General features: G+C 53.4%; 2 protein-coding genes and 1 long non-coding RNA gene across 6 annotated transcripts in view; 1 reads left to right on the top strand and 2 right to left on the bottom strand.

The window, feature by feature from the left end:
• Window positions 1–6,699: 6,699 nt before the first annotated feature.
• Window positions 6,700–8,068, bottom strand: SFN (stratifin). The gene has a single exon (XM_043909377.1). It carries the CDS (start codon window positions 7,972–7,974, stop codon window positions 7,228–7,230), a length of 747 nt encoding a protein of 248 aa, XP_043765312.1. The 5' UTR covers window positions 7,975–8,068; the 3' UTR covers window positions 6,700–7,227.
• A 2-nt stretch (window positions 8,069–8,070) lies between these two features.
• LOC122698403 lies at window positions 8,071–15,628 on the top strand. The gene is made up of 3 exons (XR_006342325.1): window positions 8,071–8,486; window positions 12,470–12,585; window positions 14,374–15,628. It is a non-coding gene; the product is annotated as an uncharacterized LOC122698403 (long non-coding RNA).
• The window catches only part of ZDHHC18 (zinc finger DHHC-type palmitoyltransferase 18), a 28,731-nt gene continuing 21,127 nt past the window's right edge, over window positions 12,587–20,190 (bottom strand). Inside the window, exons 4-10 of one of the 4 annotated variants that reach the window (XM_043909375.1) lie at window positions 19,780–19,917; window positions 19,604–19,652; window positions 19,006–19,108; window positions 17,436–17,548; window positions 16,461–16,560; window positions 13,927–14,004; window positions 12,587–13,332 (exon numbers count right to left, since the gene is read on the bottom strand). In XM_043909375.1, coding sequence (XP_043765310.1) covers window positions 13,963–14,004; window positions 16,461–16,560; window positions 17,436–17,548; window positions 19,006–19,108; window positions 19,604–19,652; window positions 19,780–19,917 — 545 coding nt within the window. In that variant the 3' untranslated portion in view covers window positions 12,587–13,332; window positions 13,927–13,962. Of the gene's footprint in view, window positions 13,333–13,926; window positions 14,005–14,597; window positions 16,561–17,435; window positions 17,549–19,005; window positions 19,109–19,603; window positions 19,653–19,779; window positions 19,918–20,190 lie in introns of those variants that run through there. The other 3 variants (XM_043909374.1, XM_043909373.1, XM_043909376.1) reach the window with 3 other exon arrangements.

Raw genomic sequence — 20,190 nt, 5'->3', positions numbered from 1 at the left:
CCCCTGATAGAAAAAGAAAACACTTGGAAAATGAAAATAATAAATTTTCTATTCAAATGTATAAATATATTTTGTGTTTTTTCTTTCAGTCTATTTTTCTATACATTCAGAGGGATAGCTATAGCATTTATATATGTGGGATATATTATTGCTTTATAAGCTTTTTTCAGTTAATATATTTTCATGTAATTAGAACTAGAAAGATCTTTGAATTTTTTTTAACTTTTATATTAAAATATAACTGATTAACAATGTTGTGATAATTTCAGGTAGACAGCAAAGGGATTCAGCCATACAGATACATGTATCTATTTTCCCCCAAACTCCCCTCCCATCCAGGCCTGCCACATGATATTCAGCAGAGCTCCCTGTGCTGTACAGAAGGTCCTTGTTGAAAACTAGAAAAACCTTTTCAATGTCTTCATGATAATATTCTACAGTATGGTTAAAACATTGTTTATCCAGACTCGCATGGTTAGCCTTTAAGTTGTTGCCAGTTTTTTGCTGTTATAAATAATGTTGTGATTAACATCTTTGTCTGAGTCTCTGACTTTTAACTTATGATACATAAGTCCTAGAAATAAAATTGCCAACGTTTTCTAGTTTCTGGGTTCATATTCCCAAAATGCCTCCCAGAAAAGTGCCAGCTTACATCTCACCCTGTCTGGAAGTGCTCTTCTCAGCCCCAACCTCACCTGGCAATCGGGACTTCTGAAGGGAGGGAACCATCCCTGAGTGTCTTCCAAGGGACCTTCTTGGTCATCTCTGCTAACCACTGACATTGGGCTATTCTGTGCATTTCCTGGCTCTGAATTGGGAACCTCCAACAGTCAGAAGATAGCATTTAGAAACTTTCAGAGACCACAGCTCACTGGAAAGCCTTCCAGCCCGGACAAAGAGGCTGAGGAGTGAGGTTGACACCCTAAAGCCCACAGAGCTGAAGCACAACCAGTCGCCCTCTGCTGTTGCTGAAGTAGCAAAACGCTCACCACAGTTGGCTGAGAATAGGAAGCCTGACCCCATTAGGGTCTGTGGGGAGATGAGGCTCCCATCAGGGTCTGAGAGATTTTCAATGCTTCTGACAGAGATGAGAGTGACTTCCCAGCACCACTCAGGCCCACCCTGTTTTTTGAAAGAAGTGGGGAGGCCTACCTACCTCAGAATCCTGGCGGGAAATTCCCTATCAAGCTGAGTAGCTCTCCTCTCCTTTTTCTTCTCTTGCTCCTGGTTGTTGAACCTTTTACTCAACCAGGTCTGGGCTGCTCACCTCTTCTTCCTGTCCCCTTTGAGTCCCAGATGACACAGACGTCAGTGGCATCAGGCTTGAATGAGGGTAGGAGAGAGCCATATACCTCACTTCCAACCCAGTGTCCTTCATGTCCGGCCAGCTGCACACAGCCTCAGAAGCCCGAGTTCCAAGTGACCTAAGACTGAGGGACTGTGAAGGGATAGGCTGGGGGTTTGGAGCCCAATGAGGTGAAAAATATGAGTACTGGTAAAATGCTGTGGACTAGAACACAGAAAAGTTGAAATTCTTTTCTCCCCATCCAAAACCCTGAAGCAGTTACAGAGGAGGGAGATGAGAGGGCCCTTCAAAGCCATCCCAAATAAGCAAATCTAAAGTGGTGTGCTCACTGTGCAAATACAGCTTCAAGAAATGTTCCCTAGCGCTCCCTTCACTCTGGATTGTCACCTCTGCCTGTAATTTAATCCTGGAACCTCCGTATTGCTCTGTGGGGTCACAGAAACAGCAAAGGAGGCATACTGGGACAACTCGTAAGTCACACCAGTGGTCACATCATCGATTCTGAGCTAAAAACCAGTCCCCTTTACAGTCAGACAAGGAAATTTCAGGTTAACTTTAGTCTGGAGGAAGAAAGGGGGAAAATATATCTTCCTCTTGCCTTCTCTTTTAACAAATATTTATTGGATACCATAATCTGATGTATTTTTAAACACTGTACCTAGCCACAGATTGAAGACTGTGTGTTTTCAGAGTCTGGGGTTTCTTCTTTTATCTCTAGGCAAAATCTCTATATTTCTCAGGAATTCCTGGGCAGTCCAGTGGTTAGGACTCAGAGCTTTCATTGCCAGCAGACCCAGGTTCAATCCCCAGTTGAGGAAAACTAAGATCTTGCAAGCCACGGCCAAAAAAAAGGAGTTAAAAATGTTCAGAGGGCAGTAAGGGGAAGATTGGGTGGAGATGAGAGATGAATCAGCCCTCTGACAACCCCAGGGCGATATACCTGTCTGCTGCCCCCACAGACATTCCTGGCTCCTGACTCAGTGGGTAGGTGGGGCTAGGGGGGGTTGTGAGAGGAGGGGGACTTACCCCTGCAGAACCCTGCCTTCCTCAACCCTGCTCCTCCTACACACAGCAGGGCTGGGGGTGAAGACCCTAAGAACAGGGTGAAGAATTGAAAAGGAGCAGAAGATGTAACCAGGTTAAGGAAACCTTAATTTGAACAAGCCAGGAAATTGGTCCACTACCCATTTTTTTCTCATTTAAAACAACTCCTTTCTGTCGGGCCCTGGGGTGGCTTTGGATTAAGTAGAGTAAGAAGCCTCTCTTGATTCTTAGAAAGTCCAAGATAGGAGCAGGACAGCATAGCATAAGTTCAAATGTATTTTTAACTCATGAAACTCCCAATATACAAAAAAGGCATATGTGTGGCTATTTTAGCCAAAGTGTGGGGAAACTGGGGAACCCCTGACCACTGGGCCCCTGCCCTGTGGCAGCTTCTGGGGAGACCTCTGAACAAAGTTTGAAAATAGCTGTTGTGGTTGAAAAATCATGAGCCTTGGAGTTGAACCTGTTCTACTCCCCGAGCATGTAAGTCATGTGTAACCTTGATTATTAGGTTATTTAGCTGCTCTGAGCTTCAGTCTCTTCATAAACAAAACAAAGGAGGTAATATGTGAGGATTAAGGTATGAAACTGCCTGGCATATAGCAGTCATACTGTGTGCTCTTACAGCTGTATTCTGTACTCTAGGAAGAAGCAGGAATAGGGACTTTTGGTCAGAAGAGCAATCTTGGTGCAAGCATCTGAAATTAAGTTTTTCCAAAAAGGCACTGGACACTTGTAAGTTTGTGTGTGAGTCTCGTGCCTTTCTGCCTTTTTGGAAGGAGCCACAGTGGCCCGCCTGACCCCAATGCCTTGGCCTTCCTAGGGTGCCTGTTTAGTCCTGATAAAGTACCTTAACCCCTACGCCTTGCTTCCCATCACCTACTCCTGTGATTGACAGAGCCAGTTTGAACTTTGCTCTCTGAAGTAACTACATGTAAGACAAAGAAGAGTAGATACCTTCTCGAGAAATCTTAGGTTGCAAATTTTCCCCATACAAGGCAAATTCTTGGCAGAGGAAGATCTTTGTAAACCCTGGGTCTCTGTTTCCTGGGGGATTTTCCAGCAATGCAGAAAGGATAGGACTCTGTTTACTTGACTCTTGGTGAGCCCAATCTCTGTCTACTCAGCCTGCTTTATCCCAGAACTCGTTGTATTTCCATTTCCACAATGGAGGACCTGGTACTAACCTGGTTTCCAGGCATTTGGAAGGATGATTTTTAAACTAAGTTTTGAAAAAAAAAAATAAAATAAAACTAAGTTTTGAACTCCTTCCGGTACACAAAACCTTGCTGGAGACTCTGGGGGAAGAAAGGAGGAATAATGGGACAACGTTACCATTTTAAGGGAGCTCTCTGGGGAGTTAAAAAAATAAACCCAGGACATAATTGCAAAGCTACAGGTAGAACCAAATAGATATGAAACCATGGCTGAATAAATATACCTAAGAAGTGAAAAGAGTTGATAGACTAGGTAGCATAGCCAAAGCTCGGTATGTGTTAAAGGGAAAGGAATGGTGGCTATTCATTTTTTGACCTGAAAATGGCTTTGAAATTTGGAAAAGTTTAGAAGAAAGTGCTCAAGTGGAGAGGATGATGAGAAAAGAAGAGTGGCCATCATGAAATTTCCATTGGAACTTTGCATTCTTACCGACTTTGCCTCTGGGACTGTTTTTTTTTTTTTTTAATTGAGCATAATTCACAGATCATAAAATTTACTACAAAGTTCACAGTTCAGTGTTGTTTTTTTCCCCCATATATTCACAAAATTGTGTGACCATCATGTTGCATTTTCAGTCATTCAGTCTTTTCTGACTCCTTGCTACCCTATGGACTGTAGCCTGCCAGACTCCTCTGTCCGTGGAATTTCCCAGGCAAGAATAGTGGAATGGGTTGCCATTTCCTACTCCATCACCACTATTTAAATCCAAGAAGATTTTATCACCCTAAGAGAAATTCCATACCCACTAGCAGCAGAACTGAAAAAAAATAATTTTTTTAAAAAAGTTTACTGAAGTACAGTTGATATACAGTGTTGGGTTGTATAGAACTGAAAAATTTTAAATGTCAAATTTAGGCCAGGAAAAGATGACCAGAAAGGCTCACTAAGGCCCCACCCTGAGTAACCTTAAGAAAGCTTTAGATAGAAAGTTCTGGGACCCAATTCAGAAGCTGGTGCCTAAGGCAGCTCACAGCTAGCTGTCTGATTTGGTGCTATTCCAAACCATAGCATCTGCTTTTAAAATCTGTCAACACCAACACACTACCTTAGAGGGCAACCATGGGTGGTGTAAAGGGAGTAGGCAAAAGCCAAATGCCGAGAAAAGAATTTGCTTTCCCAGGACCTACCTCATTAAGAGAAAGTCACCAGACCTGTCTGGTAAGAGAAACCAGGTCACTTCCAAAGCTAAGGGGAAGTCACCTGTTCTTTCCCAGAGTCTTTGACCGGTTTGAAACCTTAACACCGAATACCCCTCTGAAAAGAGAAGACAAGGGACCCAGAAAGCATCTGAGTGGTCCTGCCAGCTTCCCCTGAAGAATTAATAGTTCTGATAAGAGCCTTTTAGTCCATGAGTGTGATCAAACTTGGACTCTGGGGAACCTGATGAGGCTGGACTCAGTTCCCCCAATATTATCAGGTGAAAGACTGACCACTTGATGTCAGGCCAGTATTCTCAGGTGATGCAGTGATCAGGCAGGTTGACTTTGGCAGTAAAGCTGATTCTCAGGACTGGGCCAGATTATTCTGCTTTTGGCACAGAAATGCTAGATAAATCCTGGACTACTGATGCTGGAAGGATTAATAATAGGTAACATGCATTAAATATGTATGATGGGCTACTTTACACGCATTTATTTTTCTCAAACTTCACAGCACCTTTTAAGAGGAAGGTACTGTTTTTTAATCCTCACTTCACAAATGAGGACAAAAGGTAAGCATGGTTAAGAACCCTGGCCAAAGCAGGCTTGGAGTCAAACTAAAAAGCCATTAGTTCAAGCCCCTTGTGATACAGAAGGAGAAACTGAGGCCCGAGGGGGTTAATGACTTTTCCAAGGTTGGTGGCTCAGTCGGTAAAGAATCCGCCTGTAAATGCGGGAGACCTGGGTTACATCCCTGGGTTGGGAAAATCCTCTGGAGGAGGGCATGGCAACCCACTCCGAGAATCCCCACGGCTAGAGGAGCCTGGCAGGCCGCAGTCCATGGGGTCGCAGAGTCGGGCACGACTGAGCGACCAAGCACATAGCACAAGGTTGCAAAGCCAGTGAGGGTCACATCCAAGCCTCATGGCCACCAGGTCAGGGCTTCTTGGGCTCTAGAGTGCGATGGAGACACCTTGGTGGCCTTTTTCCAGCCCATATTGCCAGCCAGGCCAGGCCCAGGCACCGCCGGTTGAGCGGATGACTCAGAGGGCGGGGACTGCTTTTCCCGCACCACCCCGCCCCGTCCCGCTGCTCTGAGGATGTAGAGCTCTCGGGTCGGGCGGGTGGCGACTCGTCCGAGTGAAACCAGGAAAGCTCCGCCCCTGGCACTCAGCGGGTGACGGGGGCCTCTTCCCCCAGCTGCGCGTCCCGGCGCCTGCAGGGCCCGGCTGGCGATGGGAAGACGCGCCCAGTGCGTTCCGCCGCTCCTTCTCCTATTGGTCAGTCTGGCCCTGGGGGCGGTACCCTGGGCAGCTCCTTCTCGTGATTGGATGACATCAGCCTAGGGCCCGCCTCTGGCCTCAGGCTGTGAAGGCGGGTTGTCACTAGGCGGCAGCAGGCCAAGGAGCGTAGCTGCTGCCAGCTGAGTTGCGGAGGCAGTGGGCTTGGCCCACCACGGCTGAACCCGCTCCCCGCGGCCCTTCCCACTCAAGTTGTGCCTCTTCGTCAACGGCCCGTTTTATTTTGTCCCCATCTCCGAACGCTGGAAGGCGGTCTTCTCCTCAGACCTGAGCTTTTAATGGCGGCGTCATACTAGGCCCCTGGTGATACTTCCCTCCGCTCAGATCTGATGGGACTCTTCCCCGCTTTCAGGTCTGAGGTGCTGAGTGCCGCTTACTGCAGCGTACCCCTCCGACCTCACACCTGAGACTGTCCCCTCACACCTGAGCGCTTCAACCTCCCACCCCGCGTTCCTGGCAGAGGAGTCTCCAAGCCGCCTTTGCGCTGCTCACCCGACCCTCCCGGGATCGGACCAGTTTGAGGGGACCAGACCAGACCCTGATGGAGAGAGCTGGATCCCCAGCCTCTCTCCTGGCTCAGAGTCTTGCTTGCAGGTCACTGAGCCAGCCCCGTGAAGTGAAGGTCAGGGTCTCTGTAACTGACACACCAATCCCTGTCCCGCCCTTCCGCAATAACTGAAAAAGACAGGCGGAGTGTCACAGGGCAACTTTATTCAGAGGAAACATGGTCACACCCAGCAGACATGCTTTCCCTCTCATCCTGGGTCTTGGTTGCTGCACACACACACACACACGCACAGGCACACACACACACTTTCATCACCAACTTCTGCCACACAGTTCAGTTTTCAGCTCCAAAGATGGGACACTCCTCAATTCCTAAGATCCATAGGTAGCAGGGGCAGGAGGGGATTGGAGTGGGGAGGAAGTGGTCAGGTTCGGGGTGGGGGGCGGTGTGGGGTGGGGGTCGGGGGTGGAGACAGAGAGCAGGGCTGGATGGGATGACCAGTGGCCAGGAGCACCTGACGGCTGCAGGAAGCGTGGAATCCTCTGGCTTCAGGGGGCCTCGGCTCCACTGGTTCCTCTCTATGGAGCCTGTCTGAGCTGGGCCAGAGCTTTTGGGGAGAAGGGTCGGGCCTCCCACCCCATACAAGTCCTCTCTGCCGGGAGTGGGGGACTGGAGCGGGCAGGGCAGGGCAGGGCGCGCAGCGGGCGCGGCTCAGCTCTGGGGCTCCTCGGGAGCCTCGCCCCCTTCTTCCCCGGCGTTGTCGGCCGTCCACAGCGTCAGGTTGTCTCGCAACAGCTGCATGATGAGAGTGCTGTCTTTGTAGGAGTCCTCGCTGAGGGTGTGCAGGTCGGCCATGGCCTCGTCGAAGGTGGTCTTGGCCAGCGAGATGGCCTCCTCGGGGCTGTTGGCGATCTCATAGTGGAAGACGGAAAAGTTCAGGGCCAGGCCCAGGCGGATGGGGTTGGTGGGCGGCATCTCCTTCTTGCTGATGTCCATGGCCTCCTGGTAGGCCGACCGGGCTGAGTCGATGATGCGCTTCTTGTCGTCGCCAGTGGCCACTTCGGCCAGGTAGCGGTAGTAGTCGCCCTTCATTTTCAGGTAGAAGACCCGACTTTCGGCATCACCAGCCTCCTTGATGAGGTGGGTGTCCAGCAAGCCCAGCACCGTGTCGCACACGCCCCGGAGCTCCGTCTCTACCTTCTCCCGGTACTCTTGCACCTCCGGGCCCTTCTCTTCCGAGCTTTCTTCATTGCTCTTTTGCTCGATACTGGACAGGACCCTCCACGCCGCCCGCTGGCCACCCACCACGTTCTTGTAGGCCACTGAGAGCAGGTTGCGCTCTTCGCAGGATAGCTCCTCACCCTTTTCCACGGCGCTCTTCATGAAAGCTGCCATGTCTTCATAGCGTTCGGCCTGCTCGGCCAACTTGGCCTTCTGGATCAGACTGGCTCTCTCCATGGCTCAGGGGACAGGCAAACAGGCAGGCGGCGGGCTAACTGGCTGCCTCGGAACCAAGGCCGGGTTATGTGCCTCTCCTGCTCTCTGCCCGCCTTTTGGCTGGAAAGCCAGGCCCAGAGAAGGGTGGGAGGGGCAGAGGGCGGGGCTAGGGCCCTGGACCTGCCTCCCTCTCCTCTTCGCCCCCACACCCTTTCCGGCTCTTCCTTAAAGGTAAAAGGGCTGGGATGGGGGGTAGGGGGGCGGGGGCCGGGGGTGAGTCATCGGGACTGTCAGCGGGAGAGATTTGGGCGTTGGCCTCACCTGCACCGACACCTTTCCAGGCCCCAGGCTGCCCCCTCAGGTTCAGGGCTTCTATTACATGCCTACCGTAGGTAGCTGTCCCAGTTTCTCAAATCAGATCCTCCTTCACCGTGTTCTTCCAGGGGTTGAGGATGGCTTCAGCTACCTGGCCGCCATGGGTCTAGGCGCCCGTAAAGCCAGGTGCAGGAGGATGGGGTTCCCAGTCCTGCCAGGTATGTTTCCCCCATTGGTTCAGGTGAGATAACTGTTTATAGATAGGGCGGTAGTTTCCTAAGCGCCTTCATACCCATGATCTAACTTATTCTAACCTATGCTATGTCGATGAGAAATGGGCAGGTCTATGACTACTACTCCCACTGGAGAGATGGGAACACTAAGGCTCAGAGAGAGATGAGAATTGCTCAGTCACACAGCTACTAAATTTGGCTTTGCTCCCATCAAGTCTTTTGACCTTTGAGTTCCAGACTATTTAAAAGTGACACGCAGGTTTCTTCCGGAGTCTGCCTGAAATGTTCTACCCCCCACCCCTCACTCCTCCTCAGGGTCCTGTCCCCTCTGAGCTCCCAGAATGCACAAGTGGCAGCTTCCAGGGTGCCACTTAATGAGGTGTTTAACGAGCGGCCTCTGACGCTGTGGCCCAGCCTTTGTAATTAGTCACCCAGTAGGTTTTTTGGATACCTTCCCCATCACAGCACAATTTTCCCTTTCATGTTGGTGGCCTGTTGCCACTTGTCTGAAGACTTACCCTCTGGCTGTCCACACCAGGTCACCTGCCCCCTCTGTCTGCCGTCATGTGTCAGTGGGGCGCACAGAGGGTGGGGACCCAGCTCACTGGCTGTTCCACTTTCCTGCCTAACTCAGCCCCGCCCTCTGTCAGGGGGCAGGGATGCAGGCCACCTGGGTGCCCTGCCCAGCTGGGTACCAGGAGGGTGGGAAATGCTAGCAACTGGGGAAAAAGACAGGACCGAGAAGATGGAGGTGGCTGTAACACATGTCATTTCGTTTTATGGGGCAGCAGTCCCAGCTGAGTGCTGCCTTCCCCCCACCTCCCAGCTGAGTGAGCCTGCCTCTCAGAAGTTTCCCTGCCCCTTCCCTCTGACCACGACCCCACTTCTGATTCCTGGCAGAAGCCTCAGAGATGGAGACTTCTCTGTTGCCAATCTTCTGTCCCTGTTCACTGAGACCCTCTCTCCGTGTCAGTTGAAATTTTCACCTAAAGGTGTTGGCATTGCACCTAGGAGGGTGGGTTCCTGCTTGTCTGCTCTACCTCTAGCCAAAGCTCAGATGGGGCTTGGGGCGGGGCTCCTCTCTCTGGGATCCAGCCAGTTTAATGCTTGAACCAGGACTATTTCACAAGCCTGTCCCTCTCCAGTTCCTCTTGGTGTCTGAACACCCACCCTCTCCTCCTGGAGGGAGGCTTAGGCCAGAACTCTGAGGCCCAGAGATGAGATCTGCTTCTTATGAAGGAAAAGTAGGGACGTGTCTGAGCTGATGCCATGTTTTCCAAGGAAGCAAGCAGAAGGGATTTTAGGCTTGCCATCCTGAAGGCTTTGCCTAAATCAGCTCACTGACACAGAAAACAATGAAAAAGAAACATATCGGAATACCAGTTTACAGTGTATGTTTAGGTAGTAGGAGTCTAAGTGGGTTTTTCTTTTTCCTTTGATTTTCCTAGAATCTTCAGGTTATCAATGGTGAATGTGTATTATTTTTCTATCACAGAACAGCCTACAGTCTTGGAATCAGACTGCCTGGGTTCAGTTCTTACAAGCTGCTGTGGCTTTGGGTAAATGACTTGGCCTCTATGAGCCTCAATTTTCCTGAATAAAAATGGGGCTTATTGTGAGGATTAAATGAGTTGATGGAAAGCACTTAGCAGAGTGGATGGTAACTATTAATATCATGTGAAAAGAAAACCGAGCCTCATTATTATAAACATGCACACTCGAAGCATTAATATGGAGCGGGTTTCTATGGAATAAGGAAGGACCCCAAACCAAGTCTCAACCAAAGGCCAGACCCTGCCCAACTGGAGAGATGAATGAATGGTCAGAGGCAGTCTGACAGCACTACCTCCACCCTCTCCAGCTCACACATTCCTCTGGCCTCCACAGGCCTTGGGCCCTCGAGGACCTTCCCTGGTACTAGTCATCCAGCCCGGGCTTTCCCAGGTCCTGGAGGAAAGCTGGAGATTCCAGAACATTAGAAACCCGGAGGGCAGGGCCTGGTAGGCCTAGGAATTTTGCAGATGTTTCTGTCTCAAGGCAGGAAGACTTCTCTTCCTACCACTCATGCCAGAGACCTGGTGGTGGTGGTTCACACCACAAGCTCCATGCTCTCAGCACAGTGCTGGGCAGGGGAAAGGAAGCCTTGTCACTCCTTCCCCTCCCCTGCTGAAGCTCAGGGGTGAATTTTGGAGCCAGGCTACCTAACACCTCCTGCCCGCTCTGGCCTGTCAGTCCTGACTCAGTTCCTGTCTCAGGCACCTCCCTTTGCCTCCAGGCCTCCCTTTCCCAAGTCCGGAGCCCAGGCAGGCAGGACGCAGCAGGCCCTGACAAGGCATGGAGTTCCACTGTCAGCTGCCTGAGTCAGCAGGGCAGGAGTGGGGTCTGCAGCTCAAAGGGGGTTTCCTCATCCCACCTGCTACCTCCCATCCTCCCATAGAGCATCCTTCCTACCAGCAGGATCAAAGCCTCTCATCCCACAGACAACCACTCCTTCTTAACTGGTAATAACAGGCTTTGAAGGGTTGTGGCATAGAGAAGGCACCAACCAGTTGCTATCTACCTCCACTGAGAACAAGGACAGGGCTCTGATTGCAGCAGGAGGGATGCTGGTTAGACTTCAGAGTGAACTTCCTAGGAAATTTTTTTCAGTCTTGGAATGATCAAATTAATCAGGTAACTAGAGGAAACTAAAGTGAAAGAAAGTGAAAGTGAAGTTGCTCAGTCGTGTCCAACTCTTTGCGACCCCATGGACTGTAGCCTACCAGGCTCCTATGTCCATGGGATTCTCCAGGCAAGAATACTGGAGTGGGTTGCCATTTCCTTCTCCAGAGGATCTTCCCAACCCAGGGGATTGAACCAGGGTCTCCTGCATTGTAGGCAGACACTTCAGAGGAAACGAAGGGCTTCCCTTATAGCTCAGTCAGTAAAGAATCTGCCTGCAATGCAGGAGACCTGGTTCGATTCTTGGGTCAGGAAGATGCCCTGGAGAAGGAAATGGCAACCTAGTCCAGCATTCTTGCCTGGAGAATCCCATGGACAGAGGAGCTGACAGGCTATAGTCCATAGGGTCGCAAGAGTTGGACACGACTTAGCGACTAGAGAGACAGAGAGGAAACTATGGTGCCTTCTCCCATGGTTAGTTGTGAACAAGAGTTCAGTTAGAGCTCATTCCACTAGTTGGCTGTCTTTGGGAGAAATATTAGATCACTTTTAAATGACTCAGCTACCTGAGCCTTTTTTCCTCAAGGCACTGCTGTTTAAAGTACCCTACGTCTCCTCGGCCATTCCAGTTTAGGACACAGTGTGGAATTACTGGAAAGAGAATGGAATGAAAAAAAAGAGGGAATGGAATGAGGTCTGGGTGTGGAACTGCATCCCAGCTCCATTATAAGGCCTTGAGCAGGTCCCTTCCGGTCTTTTGGCCTCAGTTTCCCCATCAGTTCAAGGAGGCCAACACAGATCATCACTCAGCCCCTGCTATCTCTGAATGACATTCTCTGATATTAAGGTTTCTTCTCTGAGATCCCCTCCTTCCACAGCAGCCATCTTCATTCCTTGGGTGGTACAGAAAAAGTCTAAGATTGGAGGAGACGTGAGCAGGTGCAGATCTTGGATTTATCAGCTGCGAGACCCTGGCAATTCCTAAAAAGGCTGTCATCACCTTCTTCACAGGTTTAGGCGAGAGAATGGGTCAGTGCATGTATTCTGATGTGGGGTGTCAGCTGGGGAAAGGCAAGATTCCATTAATACCCTGGGCTGGGCTCAGTTCAGGGTGTGACAGCCCCAGACTGGAGTTAAACCCGCTGCCCCGGCCTGGACTGGGACCTCTCCAAGTTCAGAGGTCAGCTAAGACTTGAAGGTCTCTGGAACTGAGACCAGGAGTTCTAGAGGGGCAGAGTGAAGACAACCCTAGCCGCTCTGCCTGTGTCCCCTCTGGCTTCATTGTGCCTCTTTTTAAAAATCTCTAGAATGGCTCTGACCAGCTGACTAGGCCAGCATTGAGGATAAGCCAGATGTTCTCCTGCAGATTCATCACAGGCCCCAGCCCTGGATCCCAAATAAAGGTGGTACCAGACACTCAAAGGTATGGCAAGAAGAGGGAGATCTTTATTTTGGTTAAAAAAGGTACAGGACAGTAGACCAGCAGCCCCTGCCCCCACCCCGCCATGGGCTCAGCAGATTCCCGAGGCCCACCTGGTTGCCTTCAGTTCCTCTGAAGAGCTCGGGACTGTCAGCACTACCCTCGGTGCCTGAAGCAAAGGGGGACAGCGTCCTCCTTGCGTCCTACCCGCTGGGTGGGGGGGGCGCAGGGGGGCCCGTGGGAACAGTGTCAAACCAGCTGTGCTCAGAACAGTCACCAAACTTGTTCAGCAGCGTCATCAACACCCCAGACGGCTCCTGAAGAAACCTGCTTGGCTAGACTAGAGCTCTGCCTGGTCCTGGGGGTGGGCAGGCTGTAAGGCAAGATTCCTAGAGTCTTGACTTCTGACAGATCTGGGGAAGGGGAAGGAAGGTGGAGGAGGGGAGGGCGAGTTTCAGCAGAGTCTGACATCATTGTGCTGACAGCTGCTTTCTGACCTTCTACACTCTGGCCGCGTGGAGTGGGAGCAGGGGCAGAGAGGCCAACCCCTGCCTCCTCTGCAGGGGGAGGGGGGCGCCCTAGAGAGGATACATGTGGGGCAGGCTTGGGGGCAGACCCTGTAGGCACAGACGGTGGCAGACGGGCCACGGGTTAGGCAGGTGGAGGTGCTGGGGGCCTGGCTCCCCCCAGGCCACTCCTGGAGAGGCAGAGAGCAGCGGTCCTCAGGAGGTCCTTAAGCCCCCGCACACACTGGAGATCCCAGGCAGGACAGCAAAGGAGGAGAAGAGAGAGGGTTAGCATGATGGGGAGGAGTGAGGAGGCCGGTGGGGAGCGGGGGGGGGGGGGGGGGGGGGGCAGGGGGCGGCCACAGCACCTGTGTCTTCCCCACAGAAGGGCCGAGGCTCAGGCAGCAGGCAACCAAGCAGGAGAGAAAACGGGCAGGTGAGAGAAAAAGCTCAGCAGGACAGAAAGCCAGGACACAGAGTTAGTGACCGAGGGCCCCTGCGCACCAGGACGCCGAGAGCAGGCCCCAGCGCCTCAGGGCAGGTGCGCCATCCTCTCCCAACCTCGCCCTTCACCTCCTGCTCCAGCTGGAGAGCTGCTCTGCGTGAAGCCACTTCCTCCGTCCAGGGTGGGGCCGGCTCTAGCCCTGCGCCCACGCCCCGGCCCTTCCGCTGATGGGGGGGGAGTCCTGAGGGCCCTACCACCGCCAGCACACACACTGCACCACACACCAGACAGATGAATGGGCCCCGTGGGGGCGGCGAGGCATGCGATGAGGATGGTATGGTGTGTGAGGGGAGCGGGCAGTGCTGCTGGCCGATGGGGGAGATACAGTCTTACCAGCTAACCCTCTGCAAAGAGGCCTGTTAGCTCCCCTCAGGCTGTGCAGGAGATGGCAAAATCCTGACAGGTGTCCTCCTGGGGGAGATACCAGAGAGGTGGGCCAGGGTTACGAGCTGTCTGGTTGGGCCCTGCTGCCCAGGCCGGGGTGGGGGGCCAGGGAGGCTCTGGCTCTCAAACTGCAATCTACTTCTTTACAAACATTTTCTTAGCTAAGCAGTCACTGGAGGTCAGAGTGGAAAGACAGAAAAGAAAGAACTTAGGGATCGCAAGTCCCCAGGGCCGGGGAAAGTAGAGGGGATGGAGAGGGGACAGGATGGCCTTTTCTTCCCTGCCTTCGGGGGCCTAGCTATAGCCCTCTGTGCTCGGCCTCCAGCAAACAGACTCCAGCCAGGAGAGAACTTTAGCTGGATCACTGGGCTGTCTGCCCTATTTCTGTCTCCCCAGGCATCACCAACTGGATGGACGTGAGTTTGAGTAAGCTCCGGGAGCTGGTGATGAACAGGGAAGCCTGGTGTGCTGCCGTCCATGGGGTTGCAAAGAGTCGGACACGACTGAGCTACCGAACTGAACTGAAGAGGAAAGACCACGTTTGGCTGAAAGAACAGAGGGCTGCCAGTTGGGGCCTCAGCAAAGAAAGAGCAAACAAAAACCAAACCAAAGCAAATCAATTCTTAAAAACAAAAATTTTATTACAAGCAGGAACAAAGAATACTGGCTTAAATAAAAGGCAGGTAGGAGTCCCCTCCTCTAGCCAGCTTCCTCCCCACCCCTCACTCCCACTTCAGCAGGGAGGGCCCAAGGGCCCTGAGGCTGGGGCGAAGTGGTTTCTCCCAGAGGGGACTTCGGGTGGTTGCGACTTCTCAGCTGCCTGTGACCCACCAGCCTCTGCAGCAAGGAAGGACAAGGTGCGGGGACTTCCTATGTCCTTTTCAGCCCTCTTAGAGGGCCAAGGAGGGGGACAGAGGGACAATTTCCTATCTATTTTGACAAGAAACTATCGCTCCCAGGAGAGGAGGGCCATCCTCTAAGTTTCTGGCCCAGATTTAGGCCAACCTTCACTCATTTCAGCCCACCCTGGTCCTTCCCGGAGGGAGGTCCTCAGTTGGCCATGCTCTAGCCCCTGGCGCTGGGTCCCATAGTCAAGATCCAGGAGGAGGGGGTGTGGCAAGGCAGCCACTCCCCACAGCCATTACCCCATCCACCTGACCAGGCCCCAGCCTGTCTGGGCAGGTCCCAGCTGGAAGCCTGACCTGGGGGCTGGGTGGCTGAGTCCCAGCCACTGTTTGAGGTCCTTGGAGGAGGGCAAGAAGGATGGGCTGGGCTGCAGCAGGAGCCCAGGGGTCTCCTGTGACCAACGCACACACTCCCCGTCCCCAGGGCTCAGGCTGCTCCTGCTGCTGCCACCACCGGCTGGCACCCAAGGGCGATGGCGGAGAGTGAGGCAACCCAGGGGGTGCGGGAGCCAGTCACATTCATACCAGAGCACACACGCGCGCGCACACACACACTCACTCACAGCCAGAAGGTCTCTTGTAATAAACTTATTAAAACCAAGGTGCCTTCTGATAACCCTTCACCTGGCACTACATAGATAGCAATGTGGCTGACTTTTTTTTTTCTTCCGTAAAAAAATGCTATGTAGAAAAAAGGTCTATAAAATTGTGCAAAATACCCAGCATTAATAAACCCGTTTCAAGTATTGCCAGCATGAGTAAAACCTGCCCATCCCCAGACCTGACCTGGGAGAGAGGTGGGCTGGGGGGGCCAGGCTGGGCCCTTGGAGAACCCTCCGTGGGCAGAGGGGGGTGAGGCGCCCCCTTCCTAGTCTGCTGCCCAGGAATCATGCAGGAGCTGAGGTCTCGGGTGCCTGGCTGGCTGATTTGGCTTCCTCTGACGCAGGCTGCTCCCCCCACTCACCCCCAACTCTGCCCTCTCTACCTGGAGCCCCAGCTCTAGTCTACTGGCCGACTCCATACAAAAACAAAAACGGAAGAACGAACGATGGCTATCCCAGAAGGAAGGGGCCCAGACGCCCAAGCAGCCCCCAGAGGCATCCTCTCTGACAGTCTGCTGTCCAGAGCCGACTTCTCCTGGGTCCGGCTTCACCCCTCGGACCCCGGCTCAGCAGGGCCCAGCAGCTGCCCTACCCAGGAGGCGTCACACTCAGTCCGCAGCCTCACACACAGGGCACAGCTGGGCAGAGGCCTGGCGTGGTCCGCTGGGCGGCCTCAGGGGCCCTGGCCTCTCTCTCCTGTCACTCCTGCCACTGACCAGCTGGGGGAATTTAGGGCCCCCGGCCGTGTAAACCTGGTCTGGGGAGCAGAGGGTACAGCCATGGCACAGTGTGGGGAAAGCCACGCAGGGTGGGAAATAAATACGAAAAGACTCAAGCAGTCTTGGGCGGCTCTGCTTCCCTTCGGGTGGAATGGGGAGGAGGTCCTGGCAGGTGTGGAGGGTGGCAGGTGAGTGCGGAGGGGCAGACAGGCCAGCAGGTGGCAAGTACTGAGCCCGGTTCATGGGAGGCTTCCTACCATGCTGGCATCGGGCTTGGCTCCACAGGCTGGCTCGTCGCTTCTGATGGGCGAGGGCAACACGGTGTCGGACTGCACAAATCCCCTCCGGTCAATCAGGCTTCCAAAAGACAAGGAGGGGGACACGTGAGGGCCCTGCCTGACACCGCAGCTCGAGGCCAGGGAATGGATGGCTGGGTCCATCTCCCAGACGAGGCAAGACCCAGCCCTAGAAAGGCTGCTCAAGTTGGCGGCTCGAGACCCTTCCTTTCTGGAAGGGTCCTCTCCCTACTCTGGATACCTGGCTTTGGGCCACAGAATTTATCCACCATTAATTCAGACTGTCTGGCTTTCTGTTGGGCTCCCAAGCTGCAGGTGAGAAGAGCAAGGACGAAAGGGCATTGGGAGATCCTGCAATTCCTACTATCCTTTCCCCAGGGGCAGGATGGGTGACAGGCAAATCGGATATTGGGCAGGAGGAGGTGGGGAGGGTGTGGGGAAATCTTACCCCACCCCCACCCCGCTCCCACAGCATCCAACTGAACTCCCGATCTGGACATCTGGCGCCCCCTGGTGTCCGGACAGATGGGGCGTTTCCCGGCAGAGCTGAGCCACCAGGAGGAAGATAAGGCTCCACCCAGTCCAGGCATCAGCAGCGGATGGCAGAGTCCCTCAAGGTAGACACAACATTCATTGTGGTTATCCCTGGGGAGTAAGATTACGTGTGATATCTAACACTCTTTCTAATGTTTTGTACTTAATTTTTTCTACAATGAGCACACAGGAGTACAAATTACAACTCTACAGAATTCCTTTCTGCGACAAGTGCCCTGAATGCATACAGCAGAGGATGACAGCCGGAGGGCATCTTTGGTGTGGGGAGGTCAGTGATTCCAGAACCTCTTTGAGAGGAGTAGACTCACAGAGCTACCCCCGCCCACCCCCCACACACACATTGGCCAGGCCCGGACCTCCCCCACGCACCCCCTGGCTTACCTGGGAGGCAGAGGGCCACAGAGCACAGCACAGCAGTTGGTGATGACACTTTTATGGCTGTAGGGGTTGACAGAGGCCTCGCCACCCCTCTTGTTGGACCACGAGCCTTTGATCTGCAAGCAGGAAGGAGCTCTGGGTCAGGTACCTCCCTTCATTTCCCCTGTTCTAGAGGCTGGGGAAGACGAGCAAATTCTGAAACCAATTCTGGCTAGCCTACTGGAGGGAATGTGCCTATACCCTTTAGTCATTCCGTGAGAATATGGGGGACTGCTGGGTGTTGGGGGGGCACCCAGAAGAGGAGGCTCTGACCAAGACAGAAGTCAGAGCAGAGCCAAAGAGAAGCCTCCAGAGGAAGCTTTCGGGGTGCATCTTTCCTTCTCTTGCCAGCCACCTAGGAAGGAGGCTAGTGCAAGGGCCCAGGGCTCAGGCTGACATGGCTGTGAACTCTGGTTCTCCCAGACTTGCTCGTGACCTCGGACAGAGCACCGCTTCTGAGTCTCAGTTCTCATTTGAAAAACAGGGAACTCCAGCAATCCTGTCGGAGCATGAGATGAAACTTGCCCCTCTCTAGCTCCGTGGAGCCGGCTGTCAAAGGCACTGAGATCAGCAGTGAAGGAGACTGGCTTGACTTTACCGTAGAGTTTTCCAAATGTATCTGGCCATGACACGCTTTTTTGCTTAACCCCTAGTGATATCCTGCAGAAACAGCCCCCAGGAAATCACCTTGGGAGAAGCTGGCTGATGTCATTTCTGCTCTGTACCAATCACCCAGCATGTGATACCCTGTCATGCTTGTTAAGTTCCTTTCTCCAAATGACAGGCTGAGGTCAAGGAACATATTTTCTGTTGGTCCACGGGCCTCTGAGCAATATTAGATGCTGGCCCTGGGACAGATGCTCTCATTTGCTTTTTTGTTGTCTGGAAGGATGGGAGGGGAGGGGTCAGGTCCGACCCAGGGCTCAGCACATAGTGGGCGCTCCAACAGACAAGATTTGTTGGTAGAGAAGTCTACAAGGCAGCAAGTGGAGTGGGGAGGCTGATGGAGCTTCATGCTTCTGTCTTGACTGCCCCCCTCACTAAGGATGCCTCAGAGAGCCCCAGGACTCCCTGAGAACAGTGGAATCGCTGCTGTCTACAAGGACAGCATGGTGGGCCTGAGCTTCCAAGTGCAACCCGGGCTCTGTCCCTTTCCAGCTGGTGACCTGGGGCAAGTCACTCAGCCATCAAATGAAGAAAAAGCATCTCTGTTCCTTCTGCCTCGGAGGCAAAAGGACCCAAAGAGATGATGGAAACTGAAAGAACCCTGGAAATGGTAATGAACCGGCCAAATGTAAGGACAGCAATGGGGTCAGTGCCGCTCTGCTGGGGTTAGGGAGAAAGCAACCTCAGGCGCCTGCCCAGGGTCCCCCAGAACCCAGCCCTGAGCCCTGAAAGGAGATGCCGGGCTGCCTCGCCTCTCTGCCCACATTTGCCCAGAAGTTTGGGGGTCAGGGCTGCACTGTGGCTGCCCCAGGCTCCCTCAGCCCTGCCCCCAGCCCGGGGATAAGCTGCTGCTCCAGCCTTTACTCACGTCTTCATTAGTTGTCAGGTTGGAGGCGACGAGGTAAGTGTGAAACCCTGAGAGGCCCAGGATGGACCAGATGGAGAAGAAGCAGATCACCAACTCCAGCACGGTGAGCAGCGCTGTCAAGGACCCACACGGGGACCGGGGCTGGGAGCCTCCCTCACCAGCCCCTCTCACCCATCCCTCTGTGCAGCTACTCCCCCAGAAGGGAGGTAAGTTTGTAACCATCTATCTCAGCAGATCCCCTCCTGGGCCACAAGGAGGGTTCAGGTGCCCCCAGAGGGCAGGACAAGCCCAGGGTAATGGATGGAAGAGAGAAGCGAGGGTTTCAAACACCAGAGTCATGGACATGGCACAGTCCAGAGAGCTGGGTGTCTTAGGGGTCTGTGCTCCTGGGAGTTCTTGGCAATTCTGGCCCCACGACAGCCCATTCAGAATGGGCTATAGCCTGGGGGTGAACAGGAGCAGCTGGCACGCTGGAGTCCAGAGGACAAACATCAGCTCTAACCCACTGCCCTCCGTTTACAGGACGTGTTGCGGGGACCCGCCTCAGGGAAGGGGCCTTGGGTCCCACCAGGGCTCCCCCTTGCTGACAAAAGGATATCTCGCTGGTGTCTCCTTCAGAGTGGAGAGGAAGTTGCTTCCCTGAGAGCCTGGGGAGGAAGAGACAGGAGAGGGCATGGCTCAAGGGACGGTGACCACGGCCCCTTGAGCTGGCTGAGCTGGCCCCCGGCCCTCCCGCTCAGCCCCGCCCCATGCCCACCGTCACCCCTAACTCACGCAGCGTCAGGTGGGTGACCACACAGGCGAAGATGAAGGCCGTCAGGAATGAGAGGGAGAGAATGAATGCATAGAAGAAGCGGTAGTTCCGTTTCCCCACACAGTTGCCCACCCAGGGGCAGTGATGGTCAAATCGTTCTGGAAGGGCCAGGGAGGCAGGTCAGCGCTGGGTGTTTAGACGCCTCTCGCCACGGCTGGGTGACCCCACCCCCTCGCTCTGTCCACATGCAACTCTCAGTTCCTCAACATTCCTGGCCTCTGGTCCTTCACCCGCTGGTTCCTCTGTGTCGTGGCTGCAAGGCCACATCCTTGAGAAAGTTCTCCTTCAACCTCAGAGAGGGTGAGGCCCCTGTTATTTGCCCCATTGCTCTGGCACCTGTCCTTTGCAGCACTTTGCCTACATGGGTTTTA

This window comes from Cervus elaphus, chromosome 8 (assembly GCF_910594005.1).
Source record: "Cervus elaphus chromosome 8, mCerEla1.1, whole genome shotgun sequence".
NCBI classification, from domain to species: Eukaryota; Metazoa; Chordata; class Mammalia; order Artiodactyla; family Cervidae; genus Cervus; species Cervus elaphus.
Note: the sequence above shows the minus strand (reverse complement) of the source record. Positions and strands in the feature narration are given on the sequence as shown.